The following is a 16,709-nucleotide window of genomic DNA, read 5'->3' on the forward strand; positions in this document are numbered from 1 at the left end:
TTGAATTTAGCGGGCAACTATATTTGAAGTTTAAACGTCAAAATTTGCTCTGGTCATAATATGAAATACCAGGCCAACAGAATTACTTAGTAGGTGGCTGGCTTAAAATTATTTTTAAATGCGTAACGAACTTTTGGGCATTTTAATTTTTGAATTCAACTGCCAGTTGGATAACTTGAATTTAGCGGGCAACGATATTTGAAGTTTGAAAGAATTTGTGAAAACAGAAAAACGAAAAAAGGACATCGGTCGACAGAACACAATTTTGTAAGTTCTACAGGATCAGGACTATCGATCTGCATTCAATATTAAATATTGCTCGATAATAAATATTGCACGAATTTGTTTAAGGGGATTGCTTAAAAAAATGGCCAAAAATCGCAAAAGTCACAAAAATGTCTTTATAGCTCAGTCATTTGAAGTACGAACAGAATGTCCTTATGTCATATAGTAGTCCTTGATGGCAGTCTTCGACTGACGCATATCCTGGAAAATCCTTCAGGAAACTGAGATAAAAGGACTTTTCTGTTTGACGAAAAATTGCAAATATCTCGCAAGCCCTGTGAACGATCAGGACGAAAGTGGTGTCAAAAAACTCCAACCATCAGGGTCTATCTCGGGTGCGAAGAACATCTCGGTGGTCCTGTACAGAGCTGAGATATTAATGATTTTACGGTTTTTGTCAAGTTTGTTGGCCACTTGGTAGAATTTAGGACTTGAAAAAAATTAAAAGTCCACTTTTCTGCAACAAATTTGGGAAACTGTAAAACCTTTAATATCTGAGCTCTCTGCATCAATTACGAAATTTCCTTCTCACGGATTATGGTACTTGACGATAGGATTTCTCGCACACCCCTTTCGCCCTGATCCTTTCAAGGTCGTGCGAAATATTTGAAAAATTCCCACCTTATTGTTCCTCCAATAAGTAAGCAACACTTTTTGAATAAATTCATATTACTCACCCTAAAAGAATGCTTCAGAAATTTTCTAGTTAACTAATCTAAAAATTACAAGTCTAAAAAAAAACAATGTTCATAACTATGTCACTTTAAGGACATTTGGGCCGTCCAGCTCAAAGTCCCTGTGGAATGTCCTTTGAGTATATTTGTCGATATCGTTAAAGACATCCTAGGAAACATAGTCTTTTCGTCCTGCGGCAGGATTTCCGGATCTTATAGCTATTTCTCCATTTTCTCCATGTCATGAGCTATTTAAGGTTTTTTGACATTTTTTTTGTTTTTTTAATCTTTGGTGATTCTACCTGTTTATCTCAGACTGTAGTTTCGTCAATAGCTCAACAAATCAGTGTATAATTTAAACAAGCTTCAATCGGAATATAAACCACTTGTTTCACTTTTTATATATTTTGTCATTACAATTGGATTTCCGTAAGTAAAACTTAATTTATGTCAATTTATAAATGTGAATATGAGAATATGCAGCTGTTTAAATACACCAAATATAATTTCAATATTTAAAATATACACAGAACCATTGGGTAGAAATTAGACTTATGCATAAATAGGCGCAGTTCTGAACAGATAGAATCAGAACACACAACTACCTCAATCCGATTCATCTCCACAGAGCTTTATCCTCTTGTAATTAAAAATGAAGTTCCTGATTGTCTTTGCCTTAATTGCACTGTCCATTCAATTGGCTGCTTCTGCAACTACCAGTGACACCACAAGTACAACTACAACTACAACGACAACAACAACCACTGATGCAACGACTACAACAACAACCTCTTCATCTGCAACAACAACGACAACGGATAAAACCACGCACAAGAAGAAATGTTGGAAGGGCAACAATTGGTGTCACACTCGCAGACCGACGAGGAAGTGTCGCCATCCCAAGACATGCCACAAAACCATCGTTATAGTGCGCCGCAGGAAGGATTAACTCCCAAAGAATGACAATTTCTTCTTTGGACCATTAACTAATTTTAAATAAATAACATTTTTATTCAACATGATTATTTTACTATCACAGCATTAAACAGAATCGTTTAATGTCGCATTAAATTGATATTCTGTATGCAGCTTTAGGCTTTGCATCTTAAAGACGTTTAAGAGAATCCTATTCAAGACTATCCTATCCAATTAGAAGCTGTAAAACATTTAAAGGACTGTCCTTAAAGTGGCCGACATATCCTTTATTAATAATGTTTCTCAAACAAGTAAACAGAGGAATAGCAAATTAGGAAGAGAGATTCATTTCCAAAAACAAGCAGGATAACTAAGTCGAAAAGTGTTGTAAGCCTAAACCATTAGCTGTTACACAATATCGACTGAAATAAACTGTCCAATATGTATTTTATTAGTTATTCATTGAATTACTAATTGTAGATTTCAATAAAATGGTGGACAATTCCAATCTTCCTCTCCCCACTTGATAGGAACTCTTCTTTCACAGATGCAATTAACTATGCTAGGCTAGAATTGCTAGCAGACAGTTCTGTTTTTGATAGTTTACCTAGTCCTTAGTAAGGGAAATCTCCCGAGAAGAAACCACACATACCAAACTCAACAAACTTTGTTGAATATAATGTAAACGTTATTTGTATTTTTGTAAACGTCAGTTTCTTTTCATAGTTTTCCTACTTACTGTATCACCCATTGACCCAGTTGTTCCTTGAAATTTTTTTTTTAAAGTTAGTTATTTAACCTTTTTGATTTAAGTACCAAATGTATACATAATAATTCGTTCTATAAGTTGATTAAAAAACAAACAAATTTCATGCATCATTATTGCTCTTTCCGATTTGCATTTTTGTTTCATCTTAAATGTGCCTTAAAGACCATCATCAATAACACAGGCCGACATTTTTGAGGTTGAGTGTTTTACATAAGTCCCACAGGTCTTCTATTCATTTCCAATATTTTATCACATAATATAAACATAATATTATACTTAAAGCGTTATTATTTTAACCTTTTAATATATTAGGTATGGCTTAAAAGAAATTTACAAAGTTATTTATTTATTTTTTTTTATTACAATGCATAATATCCTATACTTTGGATATGGTTCTATAATGATTATTAAATTTTAACCAATAAGTATGGTATAAGGATTCCAAGAATTGTCTGATTTAAAATTTTAAAGAATTATGGGAATCTTATGCGTCTAACAAACTTTTCCTACACAGGGTATTCTAAAATCTGTTAAAAATGTTGTAAATTTTTTTTTAACTTTCTATAGTATACTTTTTGGTCCCTATTTTCCAGCCCCAGATCCCCTGATTTCACAAAATCTGGATGTGATGGACAAAAACCAAGTATGCAGTCAGAATCAGCGTATCCGAATTAGTTAAGAACACCTCTCAAGTTAACGTCACCAAAAATCATAAACATGTTGAATTCAAAGGTTTTAGTTAAGGTTTATTAAAATTAATAATTTGCATCACTTAATTCTTTCTGCGGCGCACTATAACGATGGTTTTGTGGCATGTCTTGGGATGGCGACACTTCCTGGTCGGTCTGCGAGTGTGACACCAATTGTTGCCCTTCCAACATTTCTTCTTGTGCGTCGATTTAGCCGTTGTCGTTGTTGATGCCGATGCGGAGGTTGTTGTTGTAGTCGTTGCATCAGTGGTTGTTGTTGTCGTTGTAGTTGTAGTTGTACTTGTGGTGTCACTTGTAGTTGCCGAAGCAGCCAATTGAATGGACAGTGCAATTAAGGCAAAGACAATCAGGAACTTCATTTTGAATTACAAGAGGATAAAGCTCTTTGGAGATGGATCGAATTGAGGTAGTTGGGTGTTCTGATTCTATCTGTTCAGAACTGCGCCTATTTATGCATAAGTCTAATTTCTACCCAATGGTTCTGTGTATATTTTAAATATTGAAATTATATTTGGTGTATTTGAACAGCTGCGTCTTGTAAGCATATTCTCGTAGTTTACGGAAATCCGATTCAAATAACAAAATATATGAGATATATAAACTTAAGTATGTAGGTATACATATAAAAGATGTCTATACACATATATGACACATACCTATATGGGATCGCGTTAATTGAACACAGATTGGTTCAGATTATGACTCGTTTTGTAGATAGCAAGAAATCCATTAATATTCAAATATTTAAGTTTATTTAACTTTAGGGAAAATTGTTTTGTATTTGAAGAACAATTTTATGTTTTGAACATCAAAGCTAACGTTGATTGTTCTTTGATACTCTAATATGTGTGTGTTTACGAAGTAAATAAAGAAAAGAACCAGTTATTACCCAAGAAGAAGGAAGTAAATAGGTATTTTTAAACAGTTTTATTTAGCAAAAAAGATTATCTTAATATAATCACGATATCGTTCATTATTTTCGTAATTGGGTAAACCAACTATCGTTCTGATCCTTTAAAAGACTCGCGAGAGAATTGCAATTGTTTTTCAAAGATTTTCGAAGTGCTTGAGAGGGAATGATATGTCAGTTAGCATAATTTAAAAATTTTTTATCGTCCTTGAAATAGCTTTTTTAAAAGGCTATTCAGGTTTTTTGTCTGTTGAAAAATTTCTGCGAATACAGATCCCCTTTACAGATTGTTGTAAATTCTTAAATACAATTCGATAGTCCTGATCCTGAAGGACTAAACATGTTATGCCGTATCAAAATCGGTAAGCGTCATGCGGACATACGGAGATTGAGATATTTCTCAATTGGTGTCTTACTTCTACGATCTTTAAATCCAGCCGCAGAACAAAGTGATGGGGGTTTTGGGATGACCTGAATTACCCGCATCGACTGGCGCCAATAAAAAGTAGTAGTCATCTAAGGAAACAAAATGTCAAACTGGTCAATAGACATTTGGCTTTTCCTTTACATTTTTCAGAACTAAAGACATTTGTCAGTTTTTCAAGACCTGTTGGAAAAATATTTTTCTGAACCAGAAAAGACTCCTTGGACTGGTCGTGTAATCAGCATCATTCTGTTGTTTGTAATTTTAATTTTTCCCAAAATCCAAATTGACCCAAATAGCCAAAAGATATATGAAACTGTGACAAACAGTCTGCCAAATTACAAAATATTTGATTAATAAAAAAAAAATTTAACCTTGATAAATATAATGAGCAACATGTAGTAGTATTTATATATAGGGTACAATAAAAAAAATATGTCCTAAAAGGCATAACACCAATCGCTTCGTTTTTTGGTCACACAAAGACTACCACAATAATGGCCACAAAGAGACAAATTATTATCAGCCAATAACCCCAAGTGCTATCTCGACGATTTACTTGGCTAATGCTTTGGGTTTCCCGCTGGACACCATATTCCACTCGATCCATTGTATTGGCCATGTTGTCTAAAATAACTGCAGCAACAAAATCAAAATGTATTCAAAATCGATCACACACAAATGGAAATGTATATATACGAACCGTTATGATCGTCAACCTCATTGCCCAATCGTTCAACTAGGAGACGCTGACGAGAAAGTGTATTAGATAGTGAATCTAAACCTCGCTCTTGCTCTGCTAGCATTTGCTCTTTTCTTAACTTGAACGAAGCCATATCGGCGGGAGCCCTTTCGATGCTGTGTAAGCCAGAAGATGCTTCTTCCTGCCATATAGACGAAGCAGAAGAGCTGGCTGCTGCCGCTCCATCGGCCCTTGTGGATTGGCTAAATTTGTTAGTAATTTCTTTTAGCTGCGAGTTGATTTTGTCGAGGTCTATCCGCCGTTGCTGTAGCTCTTCCTTGGTGCTTGTCTCCCAGGTGACAGCGTTTTCCAAGACAACTCTCAAGTGTTGCACATCTTTCTTCAATTGCTCCAAGCCAGACTGAATGCTTGAGGTCAGCTGTGTGTATTTTGGATCTTGAATGTGGGTGGATTCGGTTTGTAGTTGCTGTCTTTGGTGCAGTTGCACCATCAGTTGATGATGCAATCTCTGACATCCCTCGTACTCAATGTCCCATGAGTCATGATCAACCAGAGCCATTTTGTGTTTAAATTAATTTTTATCAATAAATCCAAGCTATCTTGTTTACCAGTGACTCAATACGAGCCCATTCCTTTTTTTTGAGTTTGGTACTCATTGCGAGCTTGTTAGCTCATTTTTGAGTATTTTATGTCATTTCTCAATGTGACCAGTTTTCGATTGTTTTCTTTTTGCCGGGGAGACAACAATTTTTGTTTATCTAATGACAAGCCGAAATACTGCGTTAATTGTTTTCTTTGTATTCTATTTTGGCGTACTAAATTTAACTAACGTTCGGTCTGAACAGTCCCCTGATTCAGCCAAAATGATGACCTCTCTGGTTAAGCCGGGTATTTTCCGGCATGTGATGTGCCGCAATGAATTGTATCCCCGCAGCAATATTGCGCGGTATCCTGTGCCAGATGAGTTCGTTTTTTGGTCCGTTCCTTTTGCAGACTACTCACCACCTTCGTACACAGCTCCACACATAGGTGGACAAATATGGGCTGATCCCCCTTTACCCAGTGAGAGCTTTAATCCAAAATGGAACCACAATAACGGTCAGGTCAATCGACAATCCTTTCATGGTAACTACGAGATAGTAGGCGGATGTTTTCCTCTTAACCCTATGGGGCGTACAGGCATTCGTGGTCGCGGCTTGTTAGGCAGATGGGGCCCCAACCATGCTGCCGATCCTATTGTGACTCGGTGGAAGCGAGATGAGAAGGATCAAAAAATCCAACATCCCAAAACTGGCAAGTGAGTTCCTACAATAAAATCTATTCCTTTATGTTAACTTGCGCATTATACTTTGTTACCAGGAATATTCTTCAAATGGTGGCTATTCAACGATCGGATAATAAATTATGGGCCATACCTGGCGGCATGGTCGATCCTGGGGAAAATGTTAGCGTTACGTTGAAACGTGAATTCACAGAAGAGGCTCTTAATTTCACTGACAAGTCAAATATGGTAGAAAAATTCTTCCAGAATGGCGTTCATGTCTATAGTGGCTACGTAGATGATTTCCGTAATACGGACAATGCCTGGATGGAGACATCTGCATTAAATTTTCACGACGAAGACGGCACGGAAGTGGGTCGTTTGGAGTTAATGGCCGGCGACGACGCCACCAATGTCCGTTGGACTGACTTGGATGGCCAACAACTGAAGTTGCATGCCAATCATGCTGATATTGTTAGAGATGTCGTCATCAAAAGAAACGCACATTGGTAGGACTATTTTGAATGTACGCATCAGTTGGCAATGTTAACGAATAATACAAAGGCAATATATATTTTCCATTTCGTACTATTCGTTTTTTATTCATGGTGTTCTGTTTGCGGTTGCAAAGTATGTATCTAATTAACTGGGTTGGCGGCTATGCTGTGCGAGTATATGTAAGTAGGTAGAAGGTGAGCGAAAATTTGGATGTCATTTTACAGAGAATTTACAAAAGCATACACATCCTGATTCGAATTGGTAACATTATTAAACTTATTTGGGTATTGCTGACGGATCTCTTTGACGAATTCAATGGCACTGGCTGTGCTTTCTTTATCTGGCATCTGTTTTTTATATAGAACATCAATGACAATTGCCAGCATCTGTTCGATGAAGTCTACAATATTGGGTTGCGCTTTCATATAGAGAGCACGGAATGCCTTCAAAATCATATCATTCTCTTCAGTATCTTCGCGCAATGGTAAATGGCCAAGAAAGACTGGCAGAACTTGAGCTATAGGTACAGCTTCATGATTAAGCACCAGAAGACGGGCCACGGCGCCGCATATATTATCCATTGCCGAAGGATTCGGCTCCTTTGATATGGCATTGGAGAGAGTTTGCAAAATTACAGGGTAAGTTCTGTAAATCCATCGAATTAGAAATATATATAACTTCATATAATTGGGTTACTATTTTGAGTTTATACTTACTCAAACGATTTTTCCTCCGCGAAGAGTACCAGCTCACCCAAGCCAAAGTAGCAGTTTTGACGAGCCTTGGCATCCTTGTCGGTTGCCCCGGCTATGAACAAGGGGCAGAGGATGTCAAAATAGGTGACCACACAGGAGCCCAAAGATTTAAAGGAGTCGGCCAAAACGCCATAGACAAAAGCTCTCTGATCGGCAGAATCGTTACGCTTGGCCTTGTTCTACATAGAACGGTAATTGAGAATAATGCACATGTAAATCGTAATAGTTTTATGACCTACCAACTTATTGGTAAAGATATTGAAAATTCTGCCAAAATACAATGAGAACTGTTCTGGTTGAATGGCAAGTCCGAACATGGGAAACAAATTGCCAGCATTCTCAATAAGCATCTCGTCGTATTCACTATCCTCTGGGTCTTCTTCATCGCCGGCTTCACTTGGCTCATTGAATTGACATGCCATTTTTGCGTTCAATACATCTTTAATGCAATTAAAGATTAGTTCACTTATCTCTTGCGAAGGGACAGCCGCTGTCTTAATCTCTTTGAATAAATCAGTCATCACTTCAAGCAAATGGATAACCACAGTACGTTCCTCATCTTTGCGAATTATTTGTGCAAATTTTGGCATGGCAATCTCACTTGCCCGCCTCACTCCGTCAGTATCACCTAGACGATGCAATGCGGCCACAAATTCACATATGGTTTCCACGGCTGCTTTACGAATTGCGTCTTGGGGATGATTTATCACTTTGTACACATTCTCGAAGGCCGATTGCAGATAGGGGGCAAAAGCACTGCCGGTATTGGTTGCGAATTCTTTAAGAGCCAAAATGGCCTCTTCTTTCTCAATGACAAAATCGTTCTCGACTGTAAAACCATCGAGCTCATCGTCATCATCTTCATCGTCTGTATTGTCTAGATCGATTTCTCTGTCAAATCCATTTTCTTCTCCCTCTAAGTACAAGGAGCGTGCGGCACTATCCTGAACAATGGGCAGAATATCTTCAGAAGAAATAACAGATTCTATCACACGATCCATTATCTTGGGGAACACATTAGCCATGCTTTCATTGACCACTTTGGATAGAGCACCCATTAAATTGTAAATGGAGCGACGGAAGTCTGGATCGTCTGGACCCTCTGACAACATCATCAAGCAATATGCCATTGTATCATTTGCCAATGGTATGAAATTTTCCTTTCCTACCTCTCGGGTAATTGCGGCCAATGTATCGATTGCTTGAATACGCAAAGAATTCGCTTCCTCAGCACACTCCTTTACCAAATATGCCTGCAATATGGTCACAATTCTTGGAAAATATGGCATCATATGTTCTTTCGCTGCCGTGGCAGTAGATGCGACAGCCGACAAGGCTAATTCTCGCAAGCGCGGCGAATTATTGTTATCCAAAGTTTCGAAAAGTCTGAAACATACAAGACTCTTCTCTTAAAAACGATTCAAATTCTGAAAGTTGTTGCCGCTTACCGGTCCATCAGCAATGGCAAATGCGGCACAATATTATCTTCCAAATTTTCGCAATACGTTTCCAAAGCATAAAACATGCGCTCCAAATGTTTCGGTTCGGGTTGACCCATCTGAAAAAGAGAAATAAAATGGTATTTCAGTAACGTAATTATAAAGTTCAGTAAAAGGTGTCTTAAGTGCAAAAACTCGGAGAAGAAAACCTATATGAAATTAGTAAATAAATGACAATTAAATATGTATAATTAAAAATCACCTAAATATCTTACCTATGCTTAAATTTCAAGCTATACGTGGTAAAATGAATACCTATTTTGAAAAACTTTCTTTTAATTTTGATTTGCGTTAGGCGTTAGTTAACTTGTCTGAATTTATTTGGTGATATGAATTGATCGCAGAGATAAGAGTTGTTATATATTTATAAAATATTATAACCTAACCTGAATTTTGAATAATGCCTAAAATGCATCTGAAACGAGTTTTTATAGTTGTGCAGTGCAAAGATAAAATAGAGAAACGATAAGAAAACATATAGAACAGGCACCCTATATTTGGTGAGAACCGATTTGCGTTTAATCTGTAGCCGATTAATATACTGTATTGTATCTTTGACCGGCGCATTAGCCATTGGATAGGCCTTCAATTGACCAAGCAGCACAGAAAACAAAACAAACGAAAAACGCAATTATAACACAAATACAGAATATTTGTACATATATGAAATAAAAAGATTTTCAATACCCTTACCTTTAGCTCCACAACCAACTGATGTAGAAAATCAAAAAGAACGGGCAATATCTGTGGAGCGAATTTGGATATTTCTGGTTGTAGATGCTCAGAAAACTGGCCCAAAGTGAAAAAGGCAGCATTGCGAACTACAGGCGCTTGATCGGCTATACCACTCTTTATAATGTTTAGCATTATCTCTAGATATTTGCTGCATATGGTTTCAGCACAGCCCTCGGCAATGACAGCCATACAAAGGAAGGCTGCTCGACGACGGTAGGGATCAGCATTTTGGAGAGCCGGTTCCAGCAATTGCAGTAGTGGAGGTATCAGCTTTTCTGGCGACATGTTTAAGGCCAATAAATCAAGAGTTTGTGTGGCCGCTGTGACGGGACAATTACCATCGGTGGAAAGTTCCTCGGCTACAAAAGAAAGGCAGTTAGGAATATAGATCGTTTTCTCGGAAAATGTAATTGTTACCTTCATCACTGTCAGTTTCACAGCACATCATTTCAAAGATAACCTGTAGAATTGGCTCCAATAATTTTTGTTTGGCTATGTCCTTCTTTTTTAGCCGCACAATGCGACCAATCAATATCACTACTTGAATTCGAATGGCATCTTCGATCTGCTTGTTGTTGGCGGTGGTCAGGCAGAACTCCATTAAAGGTTTTATGTTGTTATTGAACAACTTGGGAACATATTCGGCCATGCAGTCAAATATGTCGAAAACGACAGAAAAATCATCTGCATTCCCTTTAACGACGAATGCCGAAACTGCTTTGATAAGCAACGGCATCACCTTGAGCACAGTCTGTTCGGCTGTTGTGTGACCACTGACAAATGGCATTAGATTAGACATGCCAACTATCATGTTGGATACAGTGGGTGAAGCCAAATCTCCCCGCGTCTCAGCATTAACAAGGACTGAGGCAAACATTTCGCAAATCGAATCCATGTGATTGACAAATTGGTCGGGCGCTGAATCAGTTAATGTGGCAAAAGTCGATGATCCGAGCTCACTTTCTTTCGCATCGGGCAGACTGCAACGTTCGTAAATGAATTTCAGAACTTGCCCTAGCCATACGTCCTTCGTAGAAGAGTCATGACGGATCACGGAGCCTACACATTGCGCAATTGAGTTCTTAACCGCTTTCTCTTTCTCCAATATAAGGGCCTCCATGATGGCTTGTTTGATGCTATCAGTTATAAGGAGAGAAAAAAAATCAATAACTGAGGTTTATATTTAAATTCTAACCGACATTTCTTGACGGTTCATTAATGCTATATGCTTTAATGGCTAATAACTTACGCTTCCTGCTGCTGTTGCGGAACCATTTGCCAGTGACGAAGCTTCATTATACGCTTGTTCAATAAAACGGCACACAACTGCCGTACTTGTGTGTCACGTGGCGATACGATAATTTGGCACAATGTCCATAAAGTCTCTGGATCCTCATAGGCCTTAGCTAATTCGGCAGTGGCCTGCAAAAAAATTCAAAAAAATTTTAATTATGCATACATATTTATTTATGATATCATATGTGTGCCAATATATGCTTGGATGTACATACATATGTATGTACACATGTAGGCATAACCGGGTACTCCATATGGTCACTTATTGTTGGAATAAAAAATTCTTCGTTTTAATTATAAAATCAAATGCTTTTTTGTAGCCGACAGCGATCTACCCTTTGGCAATTTTTGAATAAAGCGGCAATTAAAAAAAATTTTCAATTCAAAGAATCAGAATGAATATATTTTAACTATACTACAATCTACATACATACATATGTATGTATGTATGTATATTTATTTTATATTATTTGTTATATTTGTTTTAGACAAATTTATATACATAAAGGGCAAATGCCACAACGAATCGTGCTTCCATTTAAAATTTCTATAATGAGAATCATATATACATATATATATTTCATATATGTACATATATTTCATAAAAAAGGCGTATGACTGTTTTCTATAGCACTTTATTAATTACATACATATTCTTCAGCATATTCAGCCGGGAAACAAATATATTGCAAACCACTGTACCCATATACATACATACATATGCATGTATTGGAATGTGCACATGCCAAATGATTTAATAAATAACTGTCAATAAGAAACAAATTCAGCTAACTAAATATGATCTATTTGCAGCACATACACATGTATTTGTGCATAGAAATCCAAAGCATAATGGGATAAAAGTAAGAAAAATGGCGAATAGAGAATAACAAGAACTTGGCACAGGATGAAATGCAGCTAACCTGGTTTTACCTTTGTTTGCAAATTTAAATTTAAGTCACTTACCAACTGTATCCTATTGTTATCTGAGCAGAGCAGACCCTCGATGATTTGATCCAATTGTTGTGCCATTGTTTTAATTTATATATTAGGTCGAGACTAAAAAAGGATATCACAAAAAATTTACACTTTTCCTTGAGCGCTGCAACCGCTTAAAAAAAAATATGAAACTGGGCGCGGGAAGAGTAGCGAGGGAGTTTGCAAAAAATCTATGCAGGGCTGAACAATCAAATAAATAACCACGTTTTATAAAATTTAGGGCTCCCGTAAATTTCACTAGCAAATATATTTAGAAATATATAACTTAAATATTAATTTGTGCACACGTGCGTACACTACGACTATTTGTTTTGACTATTTGTAACTAACTTTACTGCTGTAACATGTTTAAGATGTTAGTTTTGATATACGAATTAAATTTTCAGGCCATGATCCCCGCATTGTTCAACACCAGAATCAGAGATGAGCAACTTTTAAATGTGAGAAAAAATCAAGCTAAAAATTAACACAGTTTTGGATCAAAATAAGAAATAAACTATATTTGTGCGATGTATAAACGACACTAAAGAGAAATATGTTAATTAAAGAATATAACAATTCGTTTTCCAATTTGATTGGTATCATGTTTGTACCTCCAAAAAAAGCCAGTTATTCATCTCTGACCAACACTAATAACCATCGACGACCATTTTTGAAACTAACTCCGCGCCATTTTTTACTGTATCGAGTTTTTTGTCTGTTTATACATAAGTATTTGTTGTTTGTTGTTAAATATAAATTATTAATAAGAAAAAATGGATAAAAGCAATACAATGGATCAAAACTCTTTGGGCATATTAAGCATGGAAAATCTTAAAGGTGCGTCCCAGCGTAGTGACAAAAGTGCGAACGTATATACACATATTTATTTTTTTTGTTGTAGTGTTTGGAGACATGTCGAACAACAGCCGCAGTCGAAGAGAGTCTTCAAATGTTCATGAGAGACTTCAGGTAAGTTCTTCGCTTCTGGTATCGATGGTACTTTATTAATATTTTAAAATTTTATTTTGCACTAGGCTGAGCGTCAGAAGGCTTTGGAAATGCTGGAAAAGCCGCGCTTACGCTCCTCACGCCCCTCACCAAGTCCTTCCATTAGTACCAACATTTCTGAGTTGATAACTGATGAGACAATTGATTTAAATACCAGTGGTTCCTTTGCCTTGGAAACACCTTGTGCTGCTGTATCACGTAGAAATATCAGTTTTGAGCCAGCTGAAATCACGGGCAGATCCACACTGTGCCAGCACGAGAAACAGCAAAGGAAAAAAAACATTTCAGTATCTGATATATTAAAGAGTTCATTTGTTGAGAAAGCCCGTCTACTAGAAAAGAAACTGCCATCTAATTCCAATTCGCATACAAATTCCAGTCTGATGGACTCTTTTAGCTGCTCCCGCAGCCTGCCGCGCACCGCAGATCTGAGCAATTTGAGTTTAAACGGTGGTGCCGGTTTCTCATTTGGTTCATCAGCTGCAGCAGTCGCTTCTGAAAATAATTGTGATGAATCTTTTGCTCCTGCCGAGTTAATGCACTCGAAATTAGTTTTGGGGGAAATTTCCTGGGCGCAGGCCTATACAGCCATGCCGACTGCTACGCTGAGTAAGCAAGCCCTGGAAAAAATTAAAGCTCCAGCCAACAGTAGCGATATAAACATCTCCAGAACTAAGTAAGTAAATATGACTATCAAATGAAAAACTCAAACAATTTTATTTCATAAAAAAAATTTCAATTGCAGTTCTGTTTTGGCTGGCGATCCGGATTTCTCCTTGGGCACTTATTTCCAAACTCGCTCTGAAAATATATGGAACATTGTGGGCCAAGGGGGCACTCCAGCCAATCAAGACGAACCTCAGGCTCTCGTCGATTTAGATTTAAAGACCCCGCAACCAGAAAATAAAACCTATACAAAGACTGTTGAAACGGAAAGTAAACTTGAACGTAATCTCTGGAAGCGGAAGCAACAAGAAAAGATTGAAAAACAGAAAGCATCGGAGATATTAAGTCTATCGGCCATTGATAAAGCCTTGAGAAGTCTGGACTTGAATTCCGATACATCGACCGTAGAGGTGGTCAATAGGCTAAAGGGCGATGTGTCCCATGGCCGTCGAAACGACGAGGATAAGGAGAATGACCAAACACTATGCGACCAAACTCAAAGTTTCACCGATTCATTATTGAATTCTACAGATTTTAAGCATTTGCAAAAGAGCATAACACGAAATCCATTAAGTCCGTTGGCAGAGCAGCCACAAATAAAAGTAACAGGTGTCCAAAATCAAGAGGATAATATATCGTCCCATGAGGCGGATATAGATGAATGGCCTTCAACACCCATCAAATCACCAGGGCGAAGAGTTCGCCGCACTAAGCTATCCCCCAGAAATGTGAGTCCATGCAGCAGTGAGGGAGTGCGTCCATTAACCACAACCACAGAGGAAGACGATGAAGATGAAGATGAAGATGAGAGGACCCCTGTGAATAAACCGATTGCTGCAAACAAGAGGCTAAGTCTGCCCCAGCCGTCATCACTGAGTTCCACACGTCTCGACGGCTGTGAGGCAGTGGCTTCGTCGACAGAATGTGATTTTGGCGTATCACCAAATCTACCAAATAAGGCCTCGCCAATGTCTTCGCCCAGAAGTTGCATATCTTCGCCTCTGCTGGATAGCACAACCAGCTCTGACAGGCGAATGCTTACCACGGCCACTGCTTCGGTGCATGGGGCAGCTGCTGCTGCTGCACGAAAAACTCAATCTTCACCTGCTGGCAGTGAGCGCAGCACTGGTCTCTCTTCTCGTTGCTCCAATTCCAGTGAGTTTAGCCATCGTGATGGCAAAAGATTGCCACTGAAGGTCACACACACAAGCTTATGTTGGGGCAGCACTAAGTTGCGCACAGATGTGAGAAAATCGTTGCAGATAAAAAATACAGCGGATAAAAGACTTGCCGTACGTTTGGGCATTCAGGGACCAGGTTTCCAATTAGTGGGCAATGAAAGTTCGACCATTACTTTGCAGGCCTTAGAATGTCGTTCGATAATGATTAACTTTTGTCCTACCGTATGTGGAGCGGCAATGGGTGCTCTACTATTCTATGCCCCATTGGGTGGAGCTCAACCAGGCATGGAGATTCCATTGTATGGCTATGGTGGCAATGCATCGATATCAATACAAGGACTACTGAAAGGACCAGTTGGTGCCAGTTTTCTAACTATTGGAGATGTTTGTGAACTTTCCTCGGGTGGCCCTCTGAAGGCCACTTGCAAGTTTTATAACAAGGGTCCTCTTACTGCGTTTGTTAGCATCTCTGTGGATTCCACGGTGCTGATGAAACTGCGACTAAGCGAAGCATTTGAAGTACGTCCCAGTCAAATGATCTTGCCGCCGCATTCAGAACGCATAGTTGAAATACAATTTCGTCCCAATCGTGACGATATGAAGAATATTTTAAAGAAATCTTCCACCCAGCAGGTCTTGACATTGGCCAATATGCGCATCTTTTGCGGCGATGAACCGAACCGGCAACGTATGCGGAATCTTATCCAAAGAATGTCAAAACGACAGCGTGAACATCTGACTTCGTCTATGTTGGATAGTGTTTGGTCTAACTTCCCAGAAGAGCAGATCATACGAAATTTAAGCCAACTTAATGAACCAGCTGAGTTCATACTGGATCTGGTCACTGTTGTTAGGATTATCGATGTGGCCCTAACCTTAAATCGAGACTTTGATGAGTCGGCAGAGTCGTCGCTGTTATTCCTTCCCGAGGCGGAGGAAACTGTTCTATTTCGTACCATATGTCAAGCTTCTAACTCTCCTACACCCACTCAGAGTCACATGTTGGAGCCAGTGGACGAATTGGAACAGGAGGCAGATACAACAACCACCATTCTACCCAATTGGAGCGTTGATCCTTATGTCATTGAATTTGATCAGGCTTCTATTGGTCAAGTTGCTAAACTCAACATTAAAAACAATTTTCGCTCCCGTCAGCTGATAGAAATTAATTGTAATAGAACTGATATAATTGAGCTCTCACCTAGGGAATGTTATGTTTCACCCGATGGTGGACAGATTGACATTCAAGTGAAACTCTTACATAGCCCACCATGTCGCAGAGGTGCAAGCACCAGCACAGATATTGTCATTTCAGTTGCTATGGAGAACGAACGTATTCAAGTGCCAGTTATCATTAAAGTTTAAGTATTTAAACAAAAATAAAATAAAGTATAATTCAAAGATTAAAAATATCATTCATTCAATGGGGAAGGGAAATC

At 38.2% G+C, this 16,709-nt stretch overlaps 6 protein-coding genes across 6 annotated transcripts; 3 read left to right on the plus strand and 3 right to left on the minus strand.

Moving 5' to 3' along the window:
• The first annotated feature begins 1,611 nt into the window (after window positions 1-1,611).
• Window positions 1,612-1,908, plus strand: LOC124460741 (salivary glue protein Sgs-3-like). The gene has a single exon (XM_047012248.1). The coding sequence runs from the start codon at window positions 1,612-1,614 to the stop codon at window positions 1,906-1,908; it is 297 nt and encodes a 98-aa protein (XP_046868204.1).
• A 1,507-nt stretch (window positions 1,909-3,415) lies between these two features.
• Window positions 3,416-3,712, minus strand: LOC124460750 (protein new-glue 1-like). Its single transcript, XM_047012300.1, has one exon. The coding sequence runs from the start codon at window positions 3,710-3,712 to the stop codon at window positions 3,416-3,418; it is 297 nt and encodes a 98-aa protein (XP_046868256.1).
• A 1,207-nt stretch (window positions 3,713-4,919) lies between these two features.
• On the minus strand, window positions 4,920-6,027 carry LOC6643171 (syntaxin-8). Its single transcript, XM_002065969.4, has 2 exons — window positions 5,391-6,027; window positions 4,920-5,323 (listed from the first exon to the last, which is right to left on the minus strand). Exons 1-2 carry the CDS (start codon window positions 5,947-5,949, stop codon window positions 5,163-5,165), a joined length of 720 nt encoding a protein of 239 aa, XP_002066005.1. The 5' UTR covers window positions 5,950-6,027; the 3' UTR covers window positions 4,920-5,162.
• Window positions 6,028-6,100: 73 nt separating this feature from the next.
• Window positions 6,101-7,239, plus strand: LOC6643172 (ADP-ribose pyrophosphatase, mitochondrial). Its single transcript, XM_002065970.3, has 2 exons — window positions 6,101-6,687; window positions 6,750-7,239. Exons 1-2 carry the CDS (start codon window positions 6,152-6,154, stop codon window positions 7,162-7,164), a joined length of 951 nt encoding a protein of 316 aa, XP_002066006.2. The 5' UTR covers window positions 6,101-6,151; the 3' UTR covers window positions 7,165-7,239.
• Window positions 7,226-12,789, minus strand: LOC6643191 (importin-4). Its single transcript, XM_002065971.4, has 8 exons — window positions 12,401-12,789; window positions 11,388-11,560; window positions 10,556-11,274; window positions 10,097-10,497; window positions 9,353-9,462; window positions 8,144-9,290; window positions 7,866-8,083; window positions 7,226-7,794 (listed from the first exon to the last, which is right to left on the minus strand). Exons 1-8 carry the CDS (start codon window positions 12,464-12,466, stop codon window positions 7,368-7,370), a joined length of 3,261 nt encoding a protein of 1,086 aa, XP_002066007.1. The 5' UTR covers window positions 12,467-12,789; the 3' UTR covers window positions 7,226-7,367.
• A 292-nt stretch (window positions 12,790-13,081) lies between these two features.
• On the plus strand, window positions 13,082-16,657 carry LOC6643192. Its single transcript, XM_002065972.3, has 4 exons — window positions 13,082-13,252; window positions 13,317-13,384; window positions 13,450-14,099; window positions 14,169-16,657. Exons 1-4 carry the CDS (start codon window positions 13,189-13,191, stop codon window positions 16,633-16,635), a joined length of 3,249 nt encoding a protein of 1,082 aa, XP_002066008.3. The 5' UTR covers window positions 13,082-13,188; the 3' UTR covers window positions 16,636-16,657.
• Window positions 16,658-16,709: the final 52 nt, after the last annotated feature.

This window comes from Drosophila willistoni (assembly GCF_018902025.1).
Source record: "Drosophila willistoni isolate 14030-0811.24 chromosome XR unlocalized genomic scaffold, UCI_dwil_1.1 Seg41, whole genome shotgun sequence".
Lineage (NCBI taxonomy): Eukaryota > Metazoa > Arthropoda > Insecta > Diptera > Drosophilidae > Drosophila > Drosophila willistoni.

What these genes read in the sequence shown, in the direction of transcription:
- LOC124460741 (XM_047012248.1), top strand. Translation starts at nt 1,612, where the DNA reads ATGAAGTTCCTGATTGTCTTTGCCTTAATTGCACTGTCCATTCAATTG.
- LOC124460750 (XM_047012300.1), bottom strand. Translation starts at nt 3,712, where the DNA reads ATGAAGTTCCTGATTGTCTTTGCCTTAATTGCACTGTCCATTCAATTG.
- LOC6643171 (XM_002065969.4), bottom strand. Translation starts at nt 5,949, where the DNA reads ATGGCTCTGGTTGATCATGACTCATGGGACATTGAGTACGAGGGATGT. An exon ending in TGAGGTTGACGATCATAACG is followed by an intron (nt 5,324 to 5,390) that starts GTTCGTATATAT and finishes TTGTTGCTGCAG; the next exon opens with TTATTTTAGACAACATGGCC.
- LOC6643172 (XM_002065970.3), top strand. Translation starts at nt 6,152, where the DNA reads ATGACAAGCCGAAATACTGCGTTAATTGTTTTCTTTGTATTCTATTTT. An exon ending in CAACATCCCAAAACTGGCAA is followed by an intron (nt 6,688 to 6,749) that starts GTGAGTTCCTAC and finishes CTTTGTTACCAG; the next exon opens with GAATATTCTTCAAATGGTGG.
- LOC6643191 (XM_002065971.4), bottom strand. Translation starts at nt 12,466, where the DNA reads ATGGCACAACAATTGGATCAAATCATCGAGGGTCTGCTCTGCTCAGAT. An exon ending in CCGCAACAGCAGCAGGAAGC is followed by an intron (nt 11,275 to 11,387) that starts GTAAGTTATTAG and finishes TATAACTGATAG; the next exon opens with CATCAAACAAGCCATCATGG. An exon ending in AGTTGGTTGTGGAGCTAAAG is followed by an intron (nt 9,463 to 10,096) that starts GTAAGGGTATTG and finishes TCTCTTTTTCAG; the next exon opens with ATGGGTCAACCCGAACCGAA.
- LOC6643192 (XM_002065972.3), top strand. Translation starts at nt 13,189, where the DNA reads ATGGATAAAAGCAATACAATGGATCAAAACTCTTTGGGCATATTAAGC. An exon ending in AAGCATGGAAAATCTTAAAG is followed by an intron (nt 13,253 to 13,316) that starts GTGCGTCCCAGC and finishes TTTTTGTTGTAG; the next exon opens with TGTTTGGAGACATGTCGAAC. An exon ending in ATAAACATCTCCAGAACTAA is followed by an intron (nt 14,100 to 14,168) that starts GTAAGTAAATAT and finishes TTTCAATTGCAG; the next exon opens with TTCTGTTTTGGCTGGCGATC.